Source organism: Elephantulus edwardii, unplaced genomic scaffold, assembly GCF_000299155.1.
Source record: "Elephantulus edwardii isolate Elephantulus edwardi_28Jun2011 unplaced genomic scaffold, EleEdw1.0 scaffold00121, whole genome shotgun sequence".
NCBI lineage: Eukaryota > Metazoa > Chordata > Mammalia > Macroscelidea > Macroscelididae > Elephantulus > Elephantulus edwardii.
In genome coordinates this window covers 3664148-3685790 of record NW_006399871.1, presented here as the reverse complement: position 1 = coordinate 3685790, position 21643 = coordinate 3664148, and the positions used below count along the sequence as shown (strand labels likewise).

At 39.5% G+C, this 21643-nt stretch overlaps 1 protein-coding gene and 1 pseudogene across 1 annotated transcript in view; one reads left to right on the top strand and one right to left on the bottom strand.

Annotated features, from left to right (window-relative positions):
* Positions 1-21643, bottom strand: part of SETD2 (SET domain containing 2) — a 94439-nt gene that overhangs the window by 11472 nt on the left and 61324 nt on the right. The window contains 5 exon segments of the mRNA XM_006893034.1: positions 251-390; positions 2499-2633; positions 9684-10356; positions 16666-16852; positions 17655-17703. Coding sequence (XP_006893096.1) covers positions 251-390; positions 2499-2633; positions 9684-10356; positions 16666-16852; positions 17655-17703 — 1184 coding nt within the window.
* Positions 2867-5024, top strand: LOC102853628 (annotated as a pseudogene).

The following is a 21643-nucleotide window of genomic DNA, read 5'->3' as shown; positions in this document are numbered from 1 at the left end:
GACCCTTGATATTGACACTGTTAGAGTCACAATCAACTTAACACTTTTTCATTTTCTCCAAGAGTGTGGTGTGCACTCCCCCAGCAAAAGTCTAAGGTCTTACATACATTTAAGATAAGATTCTGAAAATGTAGCAGCCTCAAGTACAGTGGACATCCAATGATGGCAAGTCTACAACCAAACTTTTATGGTAGCCATTTCTTTGGCCAACCCAAAGTACAACTTGGAGAGATCAACACACCCCTCTTACCTTGTGATGACATGGTAGTAGTAAATCTTCCCTTCTGGATCTCGAGCTGTCTTCCAGTTGGGAGGTAAGACAATGGTTTTTGGCTTGGGAGGAGAGGGAGGTGGCAGATCCAGGAGATTATTTGTCACAACCATTTCAGGCTTGAAAAAACATACACATGTTAAGTTTTCTTTTCATCTGACTGACCAGGACAAAGAATTAAGAAATAATATGCAAAAAGGGATACCTACCTTTTTTGTTTAAAAAAAAAGGTTAAAGGAAAAGTATAAGCTGAGAAATTATTAAAGATGTGGTGTACATGAAGAGCTTTTATATGAAGAATTTGACAGTTCTATGTTGTAACACTGAAAAATACTCGACAGCTCATTATCCAAAAAATATGATTTTTCAATCTTAAAATGTGAAATGGTATTCAGCTTTAGAACATTGATTAGACGGGTAAGTTTCAGATACAACTCTTTCCAACCAATGTAATTTTTCTTTATATCTGAAATAACTTTATTTAAAAAATATGATGACACACTTTGAAAACTTAATTGTTCCTTTTATATTAGCCAATCAATGAAAAATAATCTTCTCAGGTTTATTTTTGTTCAAGCAGCTGAAGGAACAAATGGGACAACACACTTGGTTAAATATGCCTCTTTTAATCAAATACAGGCCTGTGAGCATCCTGATCTGCTCATACTACCTTGTAGCACTATTTCGTTTAGCTGGTTTCGGCTGGATCTTTTTTGGAGATGTGTACCAGCTAAAGTTCCCCTTGTTTCGTTTGCTACGGTGATCTTTCCTGAAAGTGATCAGGTTGCTCTGGTGGCCTAGTCCTAGTGAGTAAAGGTTGTGCTGACACACCAAAGGCAGGTGGTTTGAATACATCAGCTGTTCCAAGGGAGAAAGATGGGCAATCTTCTTTTGTGTGATTTATAGGCTCTGGAAACCCACTGGAGAGTCGGCTATGAGTCAGTCAGTTGCTATTCCATAGCACACAACAGTAATAATTACTCAGCTTGTAAAGCGATCTCTTTACCCTAAAATTACTGTCACTTAGGAAAATTCCAAATTTGTTATTTGATCAGTTATTAACTCCTCCTTCTTAAAGCATGATTCTTTCTCTCAAGTACTAACCTTATTCTTTACCTTTAAGTATTCAAATCTGACTATCATCTTTTATTTATGTCAGATTCTTAGGATAGGAATGAAATAATTTTCACATTTGTATTTAAAATGCCAAGAACAACCAAGCATATATAGCAAGCATTCAAATAGCTGCTTAAAATACAGCATCTTGCTGTATACCATCAAGTTGGAACTGACCCATGGATGATCCTCCAGCAGGTTTGTGGAGGCAGTAAATCACAAAGGGTACTGCCCATCTTTGTCCTGTGAAGCAGCTGATGGATTAAAACTGTGTTCCTTTGGGTTGGCAGTGCAATTATTTACAACTAAGTCATTATAGCGCTAGTTCCCAGTTATTTCACATAGTTCCTACTGTCTAAAGCCAGAGCCTTCTTCAGAATTGCCAGTATTCAAGAAGTTAATCTGATACAATAGAGTCAATTATTTCTCATGTCAATGTTTCATCATGAAACAACAAACCAAAATATCCTCCAAGAGTTCACTATATTTTTTTATATATGCTGCAGAATACTGAAAACTTGGCTTCATATTACAGATATTTTAGTAGCATATACAGTAAAACATATGATTCATGTCAAAGCAGTTCTAGAAGCTAGCCCATGGTCACTAGGAGAGTATCATATTCTGTTATTAGGTGCTGTTGAGTCGGCTCTAGTTCAAGGCACACCTCGATATAAAAGTAAACAACCTTGCCTGATCCTGTGCCATCCTCACAATTTCGGCTATACTTAAATCCACTGCTGTAGTCACTGGGCCAATATCATATTCTAGTCATTAAGTAGCTACTATGAAGAGATGGATAGTTTGGTAAATACAGATTTTTTTTAAAAAAATCAAGGTCAGGATAACAACATATGAAACAGATCATAGGAAGAAAATACCTATCAATAAAAAGAGCTATAAATTTCACAGAATTAAAAAAGAAAAGAAAAAAAAAACACCTGAGAAAATGCCCGAGTAGTACCTCTGAAGGGTGCTCAAGCAGCTGGATGAAAGTACGACTACGCAAATCAACAGAAAAACGAAGTGAAAAACAAAACAAAATGAAAAACCTTCTAAAGACAAGGCAGACATCCAATGAGAGTTTTAACAACCAAAATTTATATCTTACTGGTTGTAGGGGCTGAGGCTGTCCCGGTGCAACAATTGTAGTCACGGCTGCAGCTGGCTGTACCACCACTCCTTGTGGATGAGCCGTGAAAATCTGTTGTCCCTGGATGTACTGAAGACTTGACTGTGCATAACTCTAAAAAAAGGAGAAAATGAGGAAATTAGTAAGTTTTACTTGTCTAGCCTAATAAAGCAGTAACAACTGCCAAACTGGTACCATCTTAATATATGCACACTTTTGTTTTGACATTTGGATACAAATATCAAAAGTGCAAAACTTTTTAAAAATTTCAAACAAAATAGTTTTGTTTTCAGATTCTTTAAGTGCTTATTTACAGTGGTGATGCTTTAGCATAAGTATACAGAGAAATGTCCAACTGTTTCACTTCCGGTGAGACTGCAGTTAACAAGGAAGATGCTGGTTCTACCTAGGATATAAGAACAGCTCCATGCTGCTCTCTTCAGAAAAATCTTCTGCTATTAGCTTCTAATAGCATATTCTGCTTAGAAAAGTTCAAAATGGAATAAGAAGGTGACCAATATTAAAACTAGTGTTCTAGCCTTTGGCGTCTCTAAGATAGAATTCTTTCCTAGAAAAAACAGAAGAATTCATAGGACCTGGACTGCTTACTACTTATCATTTTATTTGGTCCACAAAGGCCAATCACTTTAGTCCTGACTACCATGGCAGACAGATATTGCCCATATCTTAAGTCATATTAAGAAATAAGTACCTTGGTTCTTCATACTTATTCTACAATAACGGGTTTATACAATATGAAGTTCCAAGGGGGGGGGGAGGAAGGTGGAAGTAGAGGGATGTGTATATGTGTGTGTGTATATTAATCATGGGGTTGTACAATTTGATGGGTTGGGGGGGTTGAGGGAAATTGGAAGAACAATGTATGTGAATTTTTAAAAAATGTTATTTTTTTAAAAAAATTTATTATTTTGTGTGTATGCACCATCAAACTGCATCTGACAGATACAGGAGGAGATTGCCCCTCCTTTTCCAGGCAGAGCATCTGGTGGATTTGAACCACGTACCTCTGGGATTGTAGTGCAGCTTCTTGCCACTAGACCACCAGAGCTCCCTTAATATATTCGAATTTTGTAAATAAATTAGTATAAATAAACAAACAAACAGAAATAAATACTATGTTCAGGACTTAAATATACACTGAAATGATTTTTCCTTATTAAGGAAAAACTACTTCAAACTTCAATATGTGACAAGACGCCTACAAAACATCCTTGTTGCCTTAAGATGTGACAAATGCCAAGGAGGAAAAAAAGAAAGAAAAAAAACAAAAAATAAAACCACACAACCAGCCAGAGCCTATTCGCGTCAACAGACTCAGAGTCCGTGAAAGCCCCAATCCCAGCTTTTTGTCCTCTGAGAACACTAAGAATGTCCCTGCTATCAGTTTTTGCTCGAACCAATCACCTGCCATGCCTGGAATCGGAATCGCACCTAGATTGCCCTTAGCCCCAATAATCATGAAGTCCAAATCTACAAGAAGAATAAGAGCCAGTGGGTCAAAGCTCATGAGCTCAAGGAGCACAACGGGCACATCACAGGCATTGACTGGCCACCCAAGAGCGACCACATCATCACCTGTGGGGCAAACTGCAATGCCTACGTCTGGAGTCAGAAGGATGGCATCTGGAAGCCCACCATGGGGTCCTGCAGATCAACTGGGCAGCCACGTTCGTGAAGTGGTCCCCACTGGAGAACAAGTTCACCATAGGCAGAGGAGCACAGCTCATCTCCGTCTGTTACTTCAAGTCCAAAAATCGACTGGTGGGTCAGCAAGCATATTAAGAAGCCCATCCACTCCACGGTCCTCAGCTTGGACTGGCATCCCAACAACATACTACTGGCAGCAGGCTCCTGCGACTTCAAGTGCAGGGTGTTTTCTGCCTACATTAAAGAAGTGGATGAAAAGCCAGCCAGTACACCAGGGGGCAGCAAGATGCCTTTTGGCCAGCTGATGTCCGAGTTCGGTGGCGGTGGCACCGGGGGCTGGGTCCACAGCGTCAGTTTCTCTGCCAGTGGGAGCTACCTGGCCTGGGTCAGCCATGACAGCACCATGTATGTAGCCGATGCCTCCAAAAGTGTGCAGGTCTCCACTCTGAAGACAGAGTTCCTGCCCCTCCTGAGTGTGTCATTTGTGTTGGACAACAGTGTCGTGGCTGCTGGCCATGACTGCTGCCCGATGCTTTCTCTTCAACTATGATGACTGTGGCTGCTTGACCTTCATCTCCAAACTGGACATTCCAAAACAGCATCCAGTGCGATGTCGTGGCCATGGAGCGCTTTTGCAACATGGATAAGCGGGCCACCACCGAGGACCACAACACTGCTTTGGAGATGCTGCACCAGAATAGCATCACTCAGGTGTCCATTTACGAGGTGGATAAGCAAGACTGTCGTAAATTCTGCACTACTGGTATTGATGGAGCCATGACAATTTGGGATTTCAAGACCCTGGAATCTTCCATCCAGGGCCTCTGAATAATGTGAAGCTGAGCAAACCCCGGAGACTGAGCCAGCATGACCAGCTGCAGCTGCCTGCCTCCCCGCCCGCAAGAAACACCGAAAACACGGACCATGCAGATGCTCCTGTGTATGTGTGCGTGTGATGAGCGTGAGAATAGAATTGTGAAAGTGGTGATATTTTAAAAGCAGCAAAGATTTATCCCCCCTAACCTGTTTCATCCCATTTTTGACCAAAGCTTCTCTTTAAACAACTGAGACTGGAAAACTGCCATACTGACCTAAAGGAAGGGGGGCAGGTATGTAAATCATCTGCTAGAAAATAGAATAAAACTGCTAAATGGGGGGGGGGGACCAGAACACACAAACAAAAAAAAACCCACAACCAAAAACCAAACAAACGTTAAGGATAGACTTTGAATAGACATGACCTTAGAAGTTGAGATTCATTCAGCTAAACTGATTCCAATGAATTAAGTGATAAGGATTCAAAATGTAGTAATTCCAAATGATAACTTAATTCTGAATAAGGCAATTTAGCCATCCAGATATATAATTACTGAGAAGACCAAGATAAGAGTAAAAAGAATTAAGAATAGGAAGAAAACTGCATGTGATTCAGTATATAAACTAGCTAAGCTATACAGATAATAAAATCAGGTTTAATGTCAACTGTTAAGTAGAATTATTATGATAAAATCACAAAGCCTGAGAGAAAAAAAAAGTGTGTGCATTAGACTTGCTTTCCTAACAATTCTAATTGCTTTCATAGCAATTCTACTCCCTTGTATGGGATACAAGGCAGGGAATCTAAGCAATATTAACGACATTGTAGAAACAAGTACTAGATCACCATCTCCCAGACCTGATTAAACTCCAAATAGTTGAGGTGGGGTTTTTTTTGTCTTCACCAGTCACCTAAACTCAGATCACAAGGACTCAGAGATCAGCACGAAAGGAGGTACTGGCAAGAAATAAAAAAGCAGGAGGCATCAGAAAGGGAGCATTAATCAAATAATGTTAAAAAACTTAGAACCCACAAGGAAAACCTATCTCCTAGGTTCCATTTACCTGGAATGTGAGTTTCCAAGACAATCATACCAGGAAAAAAGAATCCAAAATGCACATATAACAGGCAAGTTACTACTACGCATGTAGAGGAATACATATGGTTAATAATACTGACTTTCAGCAGGAATAGTTTCTGGGATTAATAAACAAATATACCGGAAATTTTTCAGCCAACAATGCTGAGCACAAGGCCCTTCTTTCCCTGACCTGCTCCTTTCATTCCCAATCATGAGCAACTCTTGTTGGTTTTGCCTCTGGAATATACATATAAAATATGTCCATCTCTCATACTTCTACTCTTACTATTTCAGTGTAGGCCCTCATATTCTCTTGTTCAGAGTACTCAACAGCTTTCTAGCTTCCCTAAATTTTGCCCCCAACTCAAAAACACCTTTTCCTGAAGCAGCTAGACACACCAGACCGCGTGTGTTTGTGTGTAACCAGTAGACTAAGAACACAAAAGAAAACTAGTATTTTGGAGGCTAAAATTCTTTTGATCCTTAGTGACATGAAAATTTGTCTTACAAGAACAGAAGAGTAAGGCTCATCATGCAGACATGTGATTAATGTGGATTAAAACCCTTGGTTTCTTTCATTTAGACTGACTTCAAATGCTGCCTGTAAGACAGCATCTGAACAGAGATTACAAAGCTTTTTCATTCCTTGTCTTTATTCACTAGAACAAACTCCAGGCCAATGTCAGCTGTTTCAAAACAGCAAAATATATTTAAAGGATGATGCTTTGCCATCAGCAAAGAGAGGAACACACAAATTGAAAGTAACTTTTGAAGGAGATGCCACAAATGCCTATAAAGCAATCATCACTGCTAGACTGAAAAATATTGAAGACAACAGATTGATGTAGCAATGCATTATTTAAAAATCAAACTGTACGCAAGTAAACTCCCTGTGGTCAAGGATGATTCTGATTGACAGCAACTCTCCACTGGGTTTTCAAGACTAGAAATCATTTAAAGAAGAGAAGGCTCATCTTTTCCCTAGAGGGCAGCTGGTGGATTTGAACTGCTGGCCTTTTGTTAGCAAAGCAACATGTAATTTGCTAACACCAGAATGTCTTTCAAGCAGCAAAATGCTAAAGAGAAACAAGCTGTAAATGGAGATTTTTAAATTTTAAATCATCTTTTCCTAGCCAAACCAACTAATAATCATATGCCAGTGTCAAAAACAATGATGGCAAAAATCTACATCAAATATGCACAAAGATACTGTCCAGGACTTGCTATGCATCAAGAGAGCTGGACAATGACTAGGGATGATAGAAGGAGAATTAATGCCTTTGAGCTGTGCTGTTGGAGAAGAGCATTGAGTGGACTACTAGGAGAACAAACAGGTCTGTTCTGGAGATGATGAAACCAGGTTGCTCCGTGGAGGCAAGCATTCTGAAACTTCATACTTTGGACATGCTGCAAGGAGTGGCCAGTCCTAAGAGAGGGATATCATGTTTGGGAGGGTGGAGAAACAGTGCAAGGGAGGAAGACCCTCAATGAGATGGATTGATTCAATCCCTGGGGTAATAGGGGTAGGTGTTAAGGTTGGCATAAGATAGAGCAGTGTTCAGAGCTGTTGTATATGAGGTCACTTTGAGTCATAAGGACTCAATGGCACATAACAACAACAACAACAACAACAACAACAAATTGTACCTATAGATAGACTGGAAAACGGAAAGCACATGAAACTTTCATGAAGTTTGAGCATCCAGGTTTAGTGTTTAAACCCAAGAACAATGTTCTGGTCACTGGGATCAGGGGGAAATTTTTCTAAGACTAACCATCTGACCAATGAATGAGCCCTCAACTGAGGAGACTTTAATGAATATTCCTATTAGTGTTGCTCAGGTTTTAAAACCTGGCTACAAGAACATTATTTTTAAGAACAGAGACAGAAACAGGTAAGAAATGAATAATTTCTATTGTATCTGTGATACCATTTTCAGGGAAAAGCCTCAACTTACAGCTTAAGTCTCAGAAATATATGGCCAAATGTACTAGAAGTTAGGACCTAAACAGAAATTGTCAATGACTACTAAAACATTACAGGTATCTAAATCCAATATGCAAAAAGCTCCAAATCCATGCCTAATGATCACTAATATCCATTTCTTACTAATTTTATTTAGTACTAAAGCATTCATTTTTAAGCTAAATATGAAAGGAAAAACATAAAATATAAGAACGTTAATGGAACATTATCTGTAATTATGAAGAAAGAAAAAAAAATTATCAATTTAAATGACTTTCTCAAACAACCTGACAGCTAAGTGGGAAATATACACATGCACAAACACACAGATTTTGAAAAATTGTTAAGCGGGAAAAAGGGAAGAAAAAATGTAAACCCTTTAGGATTACAAACACACATGCATGTAGTTAAAGAGACTGTAATAGAAGAATTTCAGGAATAAAAGTAGGACATTCTATAGGGCTACTGGAAGAAAATTACGATACTACAACTTCCTAATAAAAGTACCAATAGAAGTAAAAATCACTGTTTCATATTAAAAATCTCCTCTATCCCATATTACTTTTTCAGAGGTGACAAGCAGTGATGGGAGAGAGACAGAAATATGGTAAGGAGGATGTTGCTTTGTAAAGGCCCTTAAAAAAAAAAGCTTAAAATTATTGCTATACTTTTATTGGGGGGAGGTAACTGATTTGACTTAAAATAAAAACAAAAACAAAAAACTACACTGTGAAACATAAAATTAGTTCAATTCCGGATTTCTAAATATAACATCATCATGTCCAACCAACCAACCAAAGCAGTATCCTCAGGCTCAGTATACGAAAGCCACGCTGGCAAATAAAATAAGTAGATAGAGATGTAGGGCATAAATCAAATAATATACAATGTGGATCTAGAGAAAGAGAGTGGTATTTATCCTCATAACTGCCTTAACAAAGGTTCTACCTTGACAGGAATATAGAAGGATAAACTCTTTACAATTCACTCCCTGTAAACAAGGAGAAGGGTCATCTGAATGATTCCAGTCCAAAACACACTGTAATAGCAAATTCTTCTGCATGGATGATATGGGAGCCAAGCTACAAGGCAGCCCCAATGGCATCTTCAGCCATTCCTACTTATCAGTAGTTGCTCACTGAATTGGGGTTGGTTTGTGTGACCAACAGAAAAGCCCAGTAATGGTATGTCACTTCCAAGATTAGCTTATGAAAGACACTGGAGCTTCCATTCTGGCATCTGTCTTGGATTGCTTGCTCTTGGGAGATGCCAGGTGGCCTATTTTAAACAGCCCTACTGGGAGGCTCATGTAGAGAGGAAATGTCAACCACGAGGGAGCTTAGAAAGAAATCCTTCATTCCGAGTCCTCTCCTTAGTTCTGGCAATAGCTTGACTACAACTTGGTAAAAGGTCCTAAGCCAAAGTCACTGAATTGCTCCAGACTTCCTGATCCATGGAAACTATGACATAATAATTACTTATTCTTTTAAGCTGGTAAGTTTTTGGGTATTTTATTATACAACAGATAATACATAAAAAATTATCAATGTATAAGTGATCAGTGGTATAACCCCTGCTCTTTTTCATCAAATTTAACATCCAGATAGACAAGAGGTTCCAGAATTAAGTTACCTGTACAATTGGTGGCGTTGTCTGTGAATAAGGTGATGTCACTCCATAGACAGTCGGGCACGTTTGACCTTGATAATAGATAGTTGCTTGAGATTGTGCAGGAGAGTACTGCTGTTGTACGCTGCTGACAGACTGTTGATTTGAATCCCAAACACCATAATTCTGTCCCTGGACTGGGCCTGGGGTCGGCACTGGCAAGACAGTGACATTGGAGTCTTGGTGCACGGCACCATCATTCTGGGCCACATACTGTGAACTAGAAACTTCCACAGGGGCTGTCACATGTGGCACCACTGGCACAGGTGGAGGGGCTGTAAGGGGTTCTGTAGAATGTCCCACCAAAGGCTGAGAATGGTCATAAGGAGCAGGAGAGCACACAGGTTCCATGCTGGGTGTGGGCAGGAGCACCTTTCCAGCATTAGGGTTGCTGGGATCCACATAGGCCTGCATGGGGTAACCTGGTGGGTAGCCAGCAAAAGGGTGATGAGAGGCATTGTAGCCAAGAGAGTCATAGGGCAGGGGAGATGTCATTCCCAGGTTCTGCAGCTGCTGTTGTTGTTTTTGAGCCTCTCGCTGAGCCACTTCTTGCTCAAACAACTTCCGGCGCTCCTCTGTAGAAAGTTTATTGCGGTCTTTAATTCGTACTTTCTTTTTTGAAGTTGGTGTATCATATCTAGAAAGAAAAGCAAATAAAGTTTTTCGCTATACTGTAGATGCAATCAACGCACTAGTGTTATCCATGTGGATGATTAGTCAATCCCTAACTATTCCAACTTCAATCTGACATAAGTTAAAAATCACAAAATTACTTAACGAGTCTTGCAGACAGGACAGAACACCTCCCAGGGTATGGATAGAGCTGGTATAGCCCAAAGGGAGTCGTGTAGCTAATCCAAAGTTTGCATCTCTGGTAGTTACAGTCCACCAGCAGCACTGCAAGAGAAAGGCACGTACTCTCCTTTCTGGTGATGGAGAAACCTCTGAAACACCACTGCAGGGCCGGTGCTGAGCTGGTTCATATTAAACTGCCATGAAAACTAAAATACACTACTAAAGGTTACAAAACTTGCTATTATGCCTGACCACATACATTTTGAGCAAATAACAAGAGAGAGTTAACTAAGTGAAGGGTGAATATACACAAGTACAGAGCATTAGTCACACACTTTTCTGCACACTACAATGCCAGCTTAATATACTGTGGTGGTCTTGACACGTATTCCAGCAGACTCACAGTATCAATCAGAAGATTCACAAGAGACTTAAAGACTTAAAAGATTCTTGCAAACTTCTATGCAGAGACTGGAACTTTTAAAAATGTTCCCTTAGCAAAAATAAGCAATGAATACTAATTTCAGGATGTTTCATTGTCAGGAGGTTAATTATGAGCACAATGCCACTGATAAGGTCTTAATATTTAACTAAGCAAGAACAAGATAAAGAGCTATGGTCTTAAAACACTCTCAAGCTAAAAATTTCCTTTAAAGTACTAATAGGTGGTATACCAGCAATCTCAGATGCTCAACAGAGACAAATGTAAACTTTCTATAGAAGAAAACCCAAACCAAATCCACTGCCATTGAGTTGATTCTGACTCATGCTAACCCTTCATCAAGTCTCCACAGCTGTACATTCTCACAGAAGATTCCTCATCTCTCACCTCTGAAATGGCTGGTGGGTTAGAAGTCCAAACCTTATTAGCAGCTCAACATGTAACACATTGTGACACTAGTGATCCTGATCTACAAAGGAGAACACCCTAAATCTAGTCTTCTATTAATTCTCACAGAACAAGTTGTATGAAACATAAAGCAATTAAAAATTACACTTACACACACACACAAACAAGAGGACTACATCTACAAAGACTGCCAACATTAGAATCATCCACTATCTATAAACAAGTATGTTTAATTCACTTAATGAAAGAGACTATGAAAAATATGATGAAATAAACAAGATCAAGTTTTATCAGATCAGGAAAAGAACCCTATGAAACATCTAGATTAAAATTAAACAACCATACAAATTTGAGCAGTCAATGCAAATCAACATAAAGTGGAGAGAAAACCCCCCCACACTAAGCAAAGACACTCTTGTACATGTATACCAAAAACAATGTGTAAGATCATTCATAGAGGTACTACTCAAGTAGCAAAAATTTCAAAGAATTTGAATGATCAACAGGAGACTAGATGATTTGCTATGGTATATTCACATAGCAAAATGTCACACAACATTAAAAATGAGTAAACTCAAAATACGTAATACTAATGATATAGTATCAGTGGGGAAGGGGGTCAGAGCCACCATCATCAAGTCAGTCCTGACTCACGGTGCTCCTACTGGGCAGAGCAAACTGTCCTAGGTTTCAAAGGCTGTAACTCTCTAGAAAGCTGGCCAGCACATCTCTTCTTCCACGGAGCAGCAACTGATAGGTTCAAAATGCCAACCTTTTAGTTAGCAGTAAAGAACTTTAACATTTGTATCCTGAGAACTCCCGAAGTTAAAAGGATATATTTTTTAATATATACTATAGGGGACATAACCTGTTATTTGAAAAAAAGGAAAGGAGAATAATAAATCCAAAATTAAGATTATATGACCTTCTAAGAATAAAATCCCTATGTACATCCAAAAATGTCTCCAACAGGGTAAAAAGGGAAGCCACAGACTGGGGAAAAAGTTTTTGATAATGATATATCAGGTAAGGGACTATCCAGAATTTCTAAAATACTTGAGCACCACAACAAGATAAAGCTAAACAACCCAACTGAAAAATGAGCACAGGATATGAACAGACACTTCACCAAAGAAGACATTCAGATGGTTAATAAACACATGAAGAAATGTTCAAAATTCCTAGCTCTAAGAGAGATGCAAATCAAAACAACTATGAAATACCATCTCACCCCAGTAAGAATAGCAAAATTTAACAGAACAGCAAGCAACAAATGCTAGCAAGGTTGTGGAGAAACTGGAACCCTTATTCACTGTTGGTGGGAGTGTAAAATGGTGCAGCCACTATGGAAGGCTGTATGGTGTTTTCTCAAAAAGTTGCAAATAGAAATATCATTTGACTCAGCAATTCTTTGGAATAGACCCTAAAGAAACCACAACTGCCACCCAAGCAGATATATACACACCCATGTTTATCGCGGCTTTGTTCACAATAGCAAGGAGTTGGAAACAACCTAAGTGCCCATCAACAAACAAATGGATAGAGAAGCTGTGGTATATTCACACAATGGAATACTATGCTGCATTGAAAAACAAGGAACTCATGAAATATTATTCAAAATGGATGACCCTGGAGGACATTATGCTGAGAGAAATATCTCAATCACAAAAGGACAAATACTGTATAGTGACACTGCTATAAATGGGAGTGGCATAGGGGTTGGGTGAAGACTGAGAAAGATGGGATAAATTATGTATACTGCATTGAAAGAGATAAGAGAGAGAACTGTTTAAGAGGTATTATTTATGATTAGGTATTATTGTCATGACATGAGTCCAGAACAAAGACTGCATAGTGGAGTGGACTTGGGGGGAGGGATTGGGTAACAATCCAAGAATTTTCTTTTACTTTTCAAAGAGAAGAATGAACTGGAGGGGAAGAGAGTGGGCAGGGAGAAAAGTGCAAAAATGAATGAATGGAAATCTAAAACTCTCTGTAAATTTTCATTAAAATGAATAATAATAAAAAAAAGAAAAAATTATATGACCTCAAGTAGCAAAGGAACAGGAATGGATAAATATGAGTGACACAGCAAGAGTCACATAACTAACAATCCTAGCTCTCATTTTGGGATCTCTGGTACTCATTATAAGGGAAGACAAAGTCTATATTTAAATTAGAGTGTAACAAATTAAAGAATAATTTCATAATTCATTTCAGGACATAAAGACCATTAAAGACTAAAGTGTGCCTGATTCAAGTCACAGTATTAAACTTTATCCTATGGATCTGAAAACTGGATAATGCATAAAGATGGAGGGAGAAGAACTGATGCCTCTGAATTGTGGTGGTGGTGAAAAATACTGAATATCAATGGACTGCCAAAAGCTGCAAACACCCACTAACAATTAGAACACTGAATGTATAAAGTACAAAGGTGGAGTGATGGGTCAGTGAAAGAGAGGAAGACTGTTAATGAGATGATAGATGACAGAGTGACTACAGCAATGGGCTCCATTGTGTCAGGGATAAGGACATAAGGACAGTTAAGGAGAGAAAAGATCTAAGATCTGTTGTTCACAGAGTTGCTACTTATCAGATACAGAGAGTAAGGAAAAAAGGACTTCCTAATTAAATCTCTATGAACAGAAATATAGACTATGTCTTTTAAATCACACCCCCCCCCCTTTCAGGGGACAGCCCGAATACTAATATGCCACAAATTATACAGTCGAGTTTCTCACATTTGGGGAAATTACAGGGGTCAGCATATCTGCATATCCGGAGTGCAGTGGGTAAGCCTCGCCCTATGAAACTACCCTTGTGATCATGGTATCTCCCCTGCTAAGTAAGTAGATATTAATATTAATAATATTAATATTAAAGAAACTTCAAACTAGACTATAAAGCAAGTCTTAAGAACAATTCTAAGAACTGCTTTACTACATGCAAAGTAATGTATTTAAGTATAGAATTTATGATATTTAAACACCTTTGGAAATGAAAAAGTATTCTGATGTATATTATGAAGTTACATTATCAAAATCTAGTTTTATGAAACTTTATGAGGAAATCTGGAGTCTTTGTCAAATGTTCAACTATTCAAAAAACTTGGTGGTGAAAAGGACCCAGGCAGTGGCCCTAGAGGTCAGAACTTCCCCAGAGGGTTTTTCCAAGGCTGTCAGGGAAGCAGATGAGCATAATTTTCCTGTCAAACAAATGGTAGGTATGCACCACCTACCTATCAGTTAGCAACCAATCACTTTAACCATCATACCACCAAGGATTCAATCACACAGTCAGAGAATTCTGACAATTACAGAACAGAATGTTATTTTCCACAAACCCAACTTAATTGAAAAAGGACTTCTCTGAAATGAAGGAGTCATCAGTGACTCCACAGGATAAAGGTGAGGCTGGCTCCTCCAATAGAGAGTTATCGCCTCACAAACCTGATGCAAAGTTTCCATGAGCTGGAATCAACTCGAGGGCTGTGGGCTTGGTCTGGATTTCTCAGAAATCTTTTAGCCCTCCCGTAAAAGATTATATCGGGGATCTCTGGTGGTCTAGATCATAGGGAGATTTGCTGCTAGGCCAAAAGCCGAGCCTTTCTGACAAAATCCACCAGTAGCTCTGAAGAAGATGGGTAAAGTCCACTTGCACAATTTACAATTGCAGAAACCCACTGGAGAGTCAACTATGCATCAGATCAGATTGGCAAGTAATGAGTTTTGTTTGGGTAGTGATTACATGGTCTGTTTTTTCACTAGCATAACCAAAGAACCAAAGATGTAGTGCTCAGTTTTTGTGCTAAGATAGCCTAAGATTCATCAGTAAATAAAGTTTTGATTTTTGAAAAATTATCATGATCTTTGGAGGATTATATCCTAACAAGCCCCCTGCACTTCAATGAAGACGATGCTATTGTATACTGTAGTGTTGGAATCAATCCACAGTCGACTCTCCAGCAGGTTTTCAGAGGCAATTAATCTCACACAGGAGGCGACTGTCCAACTTCCTTCCTTGGAGTAGCTGGTAGATTCAATCCACATACCTTTGGGTTAGCAGTCCAACTCCTTACCATTAGGCCACCAGAGCTCCCAATCTCCTTTCACTTTAAAAGAATAAATCTTTGTCCTTCCAAGTAACATAAAAAATGATTCCTGCTTCAGATCAAGCACCAATAATCCACTAGCCTACATAGCTTCCAGGTAAAAAGAGAACATGTCTCAAGATTTATCAGTAAAATTTTATATTTTACTAAAGCTTTTGATGTCCCAATGTATAAGTACAGGCAGTCCTTGGGTTATGAATCAGATCCATTTCTAACTGTGGCTTTAGAACTCTCAGGTCAGTTAGAACAGGAGCATACATACAATTCTTATTTAGTCGTATTTCATAAAGAGCAAAAAGGAGCCCTAGTGGCATAGTGGTGAAAGAATCCTGTTCTTAACCAAATGTTGACAGTGTGAACCCGCCATCTGTTCCTATCCTGAGGGAGAAAGATGAGACAGTGTGTGTCCATGAAGATTTAGAGTCTTGGAAACTGAAGGGTAGTTCTACCCTGGGGAGTTCTGACTGCCTAGTGGGTCAAGAGTTGTACTGCCTGCCACCCCACAAAAGCAGGTGGCTTGAATCCAACAACTACTTTGCAGGAGAAAGCAATCTCTTCTGTGATTTACAGCCTCTGAAAAATGGATGGTAAGTCAGCTAAATCAATTCTGATTAAATGGCAGTGAGTTTGAGTCCTATTCTGAACTACAGGATCACTGAGTCAGAATTGATTCTATGGCAGTATGTTTTTGGTTTGGTGCAAGAAGATGCTTAAAGCTTTTTCAATGATTTAAAAGCTGCGTAAACAGCAAGTGAACATGATTGTGACACAGAATTTGTTGCACATAGGGATTGCTTTCAACATTTCAAAATGAAGACAAATTAATACAACTTTAAAGCAAGGTTTGAAGGATGTGGTGCCTTCCTCAAAGATGGTGACCAATCCATTATTCTGAATATATGTAGCTTTCCACAATTCTGTGAATAATCCAATTTCTCTTATCAGGCTCTGAAAGGGCTCACTGTCCCTCTGTCAGGTCTCCCATTCCCAAACTTCAACACAGAATACAAGATGACTGCTCACACTGTAAAAATTGTCTGTTTGGCTCTGTAAGCCATGACTGAACCAGTCTGAAACACTGCATAAAGTGCCAGAAGGAGTTTCTGAAAGTTGGATGTTTGCAATTTAGAGACTTAGGCACTTAGTGACCTATTCTGAAAAAAACAGTAACTCAAGAGACAACTTACCTGTCATCTGGCCTTTTTGATCCTCGCTCATAGGCTGAAGAGGGTGGTGAGAGGGAGCCCCTTCGTTTCCTTTTCTCTTTACTCTGAGTTTGTTTGTCTGGGTCTCTCTCTCTTGATCTGTTAGGAGTCTTTGGGGCAGCTGTTTGATCTCTGAAGCCCACAGGATCCCTTCCTCGTTCAGTTATTACTGAAAAATGGTTTTAAAAAGTTAACTATCACTGTAATTATCAACTGTATAGCAATTTCGTATATACAAATGAATCTAAAGATTCCTCCCACATTTACCTTTATATTGTCCTATACTTGGATGAGACAAAGATTATGTGTATGTACATAAACACACACACAACAATAATTCTCAACCTCTTCTGGAGTTTGACTCCCTGAAAATCTGATGAAGATTTTGAAATTTCCAGAAAAATTTATTTTACATACAAACATCTAGAAATAAAGCCTTGTCACAAGTCTTTTAAGAGCCTATGAACAACAGATCTGAACCCTATCCTATCCTATGCCATTCTTATCATTCTCAACACATTTGAGTCCATTACTGCAAACAGTGCATCAATCCATCCTACGGAGGGTCTTCCTCTCTTTGGCTGACCACCTTTCCAATCACGATGTCTGTTTCCAAGGAGCTGCCTCTCCTAATAACATGTCCAAAATAAGTGAGATGAAGCAGCTCCCAAGCCTCTAGGGGTATATATTTAAGAATGTCTGCATTACAGGAATAAACAAAACAAAGAAAAGCTTTATACTAAAGGTCATAACTTAAAAAAAAAAAGTCACGACTTCAAGGATAACCATACAAGCAGTATGAGGAGCAACTTTTTTGGCAGAGTCACTAAGAAAGCATGAAAGGGTACAGGTCTCCAAACCGTCAGACCAAATTTCACGTACTACTTACACAGTTTGTTTCTGTTACCTTAGCATATTTCTGAAAAATATTTGTAAAATCATATATACAGAGTATCTCTTGGAATACCTACTTGTGTTCTCCTTTTCAGTCTGACTTTTCTTTGGAATTCGATACACCTCCTATAAAAAAGAAACCAGGATAAGTATTAATAATGTGAAGTGGAAGAGGTGATTGCTCTGAAGTAGATTATACATGCCAAAAAATAAATGAGTGGGAGCAACTGTGTTTAATTTTCATTAATGTGACTTACATAGTTGACTTTAAATAACAATAGATCCTGACCCCTTACATAGAAGTAAACATGAGTATATTTAAAAAATAAGATACCTACATTTTTAAAAAAACCCTCAAACTTGCTGCCTTTTGAGTTTGAACTGATCACAGTTGACCCAACAGTGGAGTCTTGGAAGCTCTAAATTGCACAGGACTGCCCATGTTTCTGTAACAGAGCAGCTGCTAGATTAGAACTGCTGATCTATGGTTTGGCAGAACAACTCTCCAACAATGAACACACCAAAGTTTCATCAGTAACTCTTTTTTACTAACTCAAAGAAATCCAAAGCAGATTTTTTTCCCTTTATGAAAAATAAAACTAGGATTCTGTTTTGATTTTATACAGCAAATCATCAAAGCAGCAGCATGCACTCAGAAGCAAGAGTGGAGTCAACCCGCTCCCACCCTAGAGACTCTATTCAGAACGCAGTCATCAGTGTAGCACTGAGCTATGTATGGTTCTCTGTGCGGACTGGACACTCAGAATTTTTCCTCACATAAATTAATGGTAATTGCGTCTTCACTTGATGTAATTTGACCTATAAAAGGCGTCACAAGAATGTTGTACTTTCAGATAGCTGGGGAAATCTGTATATATGAATAAATGGCTTTAATTTCTTCCATAGCTTGTGGTGAAATTTTGTCTCACATACTTTGGGCATGCTGTCAGCAGAGCCCAGTCCTTGGAAAAAGGCATCATGTTGGGAAAGGGAAGAAGGCCTTCAACAGAATGAATGGATATAGTGACTTTATCAATGGATTCCTGCCTATTAGAGATCATGAGGATAGTGCAGTAAAGGGCAAGTTAGCAAAGCAGCAGACTAAGTGAATGGACATTATTTCTGGCATTATTTCCTCAACAAAATGGATTGATAACACTGTCTGCAGCGATAGGTTAAATTGTGCTGAAGGGGCAGAACTGCCCCGCACCCATGTGTCCTGAGTGTACTCCTCTGGCTATTTTGAAAATGATCTTCAGCAGGATTTGCTTGCAGAGGAAGACAAAAAACAGTCAACTCAAGCATCATGTGGAGCTTGCCTCACGGCCTGCCTTCAGACAACCTTGGTCTGATTCCCTGTTCTACTGCCTTTTTTACTTTTTCTACCTTAAGTGAGTCTGGTCACCACTCTGGAAGCACCCTCTCCATTTGTGGAAGGGTAAAGTAATATGCTGACTTCAAGTTATAATTAGACCACTGGGCGAAGAGGAAGGGGGCAATGATGGCGGCAATAGAGCCAGAAGTGTGGTCTTGGTAAGGCACAAGGTCCAGACCCCAGAAGAAATTTGGCAGGGGGAGAGCTGCCAGGCCCCTGGGGAGAGCCTCCTGGTGTGTATGAGGAACTTTATCTAAGCCACTTTCCTCCATCGCCTCCTCCAGTACACCTGTAAATAACATCTCCAAATCCCTTTTCTTTTTAACTCACAAGTTTGTTCTCTCTAGGTTTGCTCCCTTTCCTATAGGTAATCTGAACAGAGTCTTGTTCCAGAATCTGAACCCTGAGACCAGTTACAGAGACAAAAGGGAATTATAACTGCCAGCTAAGGAAGCAAGGGTGGATGTAGCCTCAAAGTTCAGCCAGCCACTCCCACCGGACTCACTCACACAAACACTCTGCAGTGCAGAGGACAAAAACATCATGAAAATATATTCTAACTTAACAAGAAGGCATGCAGTTTCAAATCAAGACCAGCAGTAAAGTGTTAAAGTGTTAAAGTGGGGCCCCCTTCTTCTACATCTCAATGGACCTGTTCAGCATGAAGCAGCGAGAGAGACTGCACCTCTATTCCCAAGTGGGAAACTCACAAAAAAGACAATTTGGTTGCTTAACACATTGCTGCACACTTTTAAAATTGCCAACCGTGCTTAGAAACACATTTGCCGTCATTTGCGTCAACATGGTGTTTGTTTTTTTTTTTAATCACCATTGGACTATGCCCACCACTATCCTGTCTTTTCTGGTCCCCACCAGATCTTTTTCATTTTCTTTTCCACCCACCTAATTGTGCAATGTGATTTCATCCCACCTAGCCTCATCCTTCTGCTTCCTCCCCTTACCTCTTAGATCCCCAATACATGATTTGTTTTTGGTTGTTTTTTTTTTTTTTAAATAATAAATAAATTTAAAAAAATAGTGTTGAAGCTGCTAAGAATGGTGCAGGATAGGACAGAGTTTAGATGCGTTCTTTATTGGGTCACTATGAGTTGTACTCGACGGGCTGACACTAAACAATATAATTCCTGTTCAACTTTTCCCTATACCGGGTCATTCACAATGAGTCAAAACTCCATCTGACAACATTTTAACTGTTTTGCTATCAAAAGCATTCTCCCCCCCACCCCCCTTGTGGTGTACCACTAAATCAGATTTGACTGGCACAAGAGGACAATGCCCTTCCTTCTCCAGAGGAAAATCTGGTAGATTTGAATCATGTGCCTTTAGGATTGTAGTGCAGCTAGCTTCTTACCACTAGGCCATCAGAGCTCCTATCAAAAGTATTCTTTTTTAAAAAAATCACTTTTTGTGTGTGTACGGTCAAATCAGATGTGACTGGTACAGGAAAAGATTGTCCCTCCTTTGCCTGCAGAGCATCTGGGGGATTCAAACCATACACCTCAGGGACTGCAGTGCAGCTTCTTGCCACTAGACTACCAGAGCTCCCTCTAAGATTTCTCTCTTCATCTCTACTTAAGGGAAGACCAGTAACAAGCATCAAAATGCTTAAGGAAAATTTTAAGTGTAAAGCCAATTCCCAGTATTCAAATAAATTTCTATTAAAAGAAACTCAGATTGCCAACTCCCCTCTCCTTATATTACACAAGGAAAGGGGGTCTCTGGAGAAGTTAATTAAAAATTTCCAAGTTCCACAATAATAGAAAGGTAGGGATAGTCTCAGAACCTCAGTATTCTGAGTAACAGTCCAATAGTTCCTTATTGTCAGTCCTTTGAGTAGAATTAACAGTCATTTTACATCAGCAGTGAACATGAATAAACCCTCCTTATATGCAGAACAGATTATCCGGGAGGCTGGGCTCTATGAGGAGAAATGTGGGGTCAAGATTGGTGGACGATTTATCAACAATCTGCATTATGCGGATGACACAACCCTGCTTGCTGAAACTGAAGAGGACCTGAAGCGCCTGCTGCAGAGTGTCAAGGACTACAGCTTACAATATGGATTGAGGCTCAATGTCAAGAAGACAAAGATTCTCACCACTGGACCAATTGGCAGCATCAGGATGGATGGTGAAGAGATTGAGATTGTACACAGCTTTAGTTTGCTTGGCTCCATAGTCAACAGTCTTGGCACCAGCAGCCAGGAAATTAAAAGGCGCATTGCCATGGGAAAGTCTGCTGTTAGGGACCTCTCCAAAGTACTGAAGAGCAATGGTGTCTCTAAGGTGCATCTGATACAGGCCATGGTCTTCACAATCACTTGTTATGCATCAGAGAGTTGGACAATGACCAAGGAGGATAGAAGGAGAATTGATGCCTTTGAGCTGTGGTGCTGGAGAAGAGTATTGAGAATACCATGGACTGCTAGGAAAACAAACAGATTCGTCCTGGAAAGGGTTAAACCGGGTGGCTCCTTGGAGGCAAGGATTCTGAGGCTCCGTCTAACATACTTTGGACATGTTGTGAGGAGTGACCGGTCCTTGGAGAAGGACATCATGCTTGGGAGGGTGGAGGGATGGCGCAGGAGAGGAAGGCCCTCTATGAGGTGGATTGATTCAGTGACTGGGATAATTGGGATGGGAGTGTCAGAGACAGTGCGATTGGCACAGG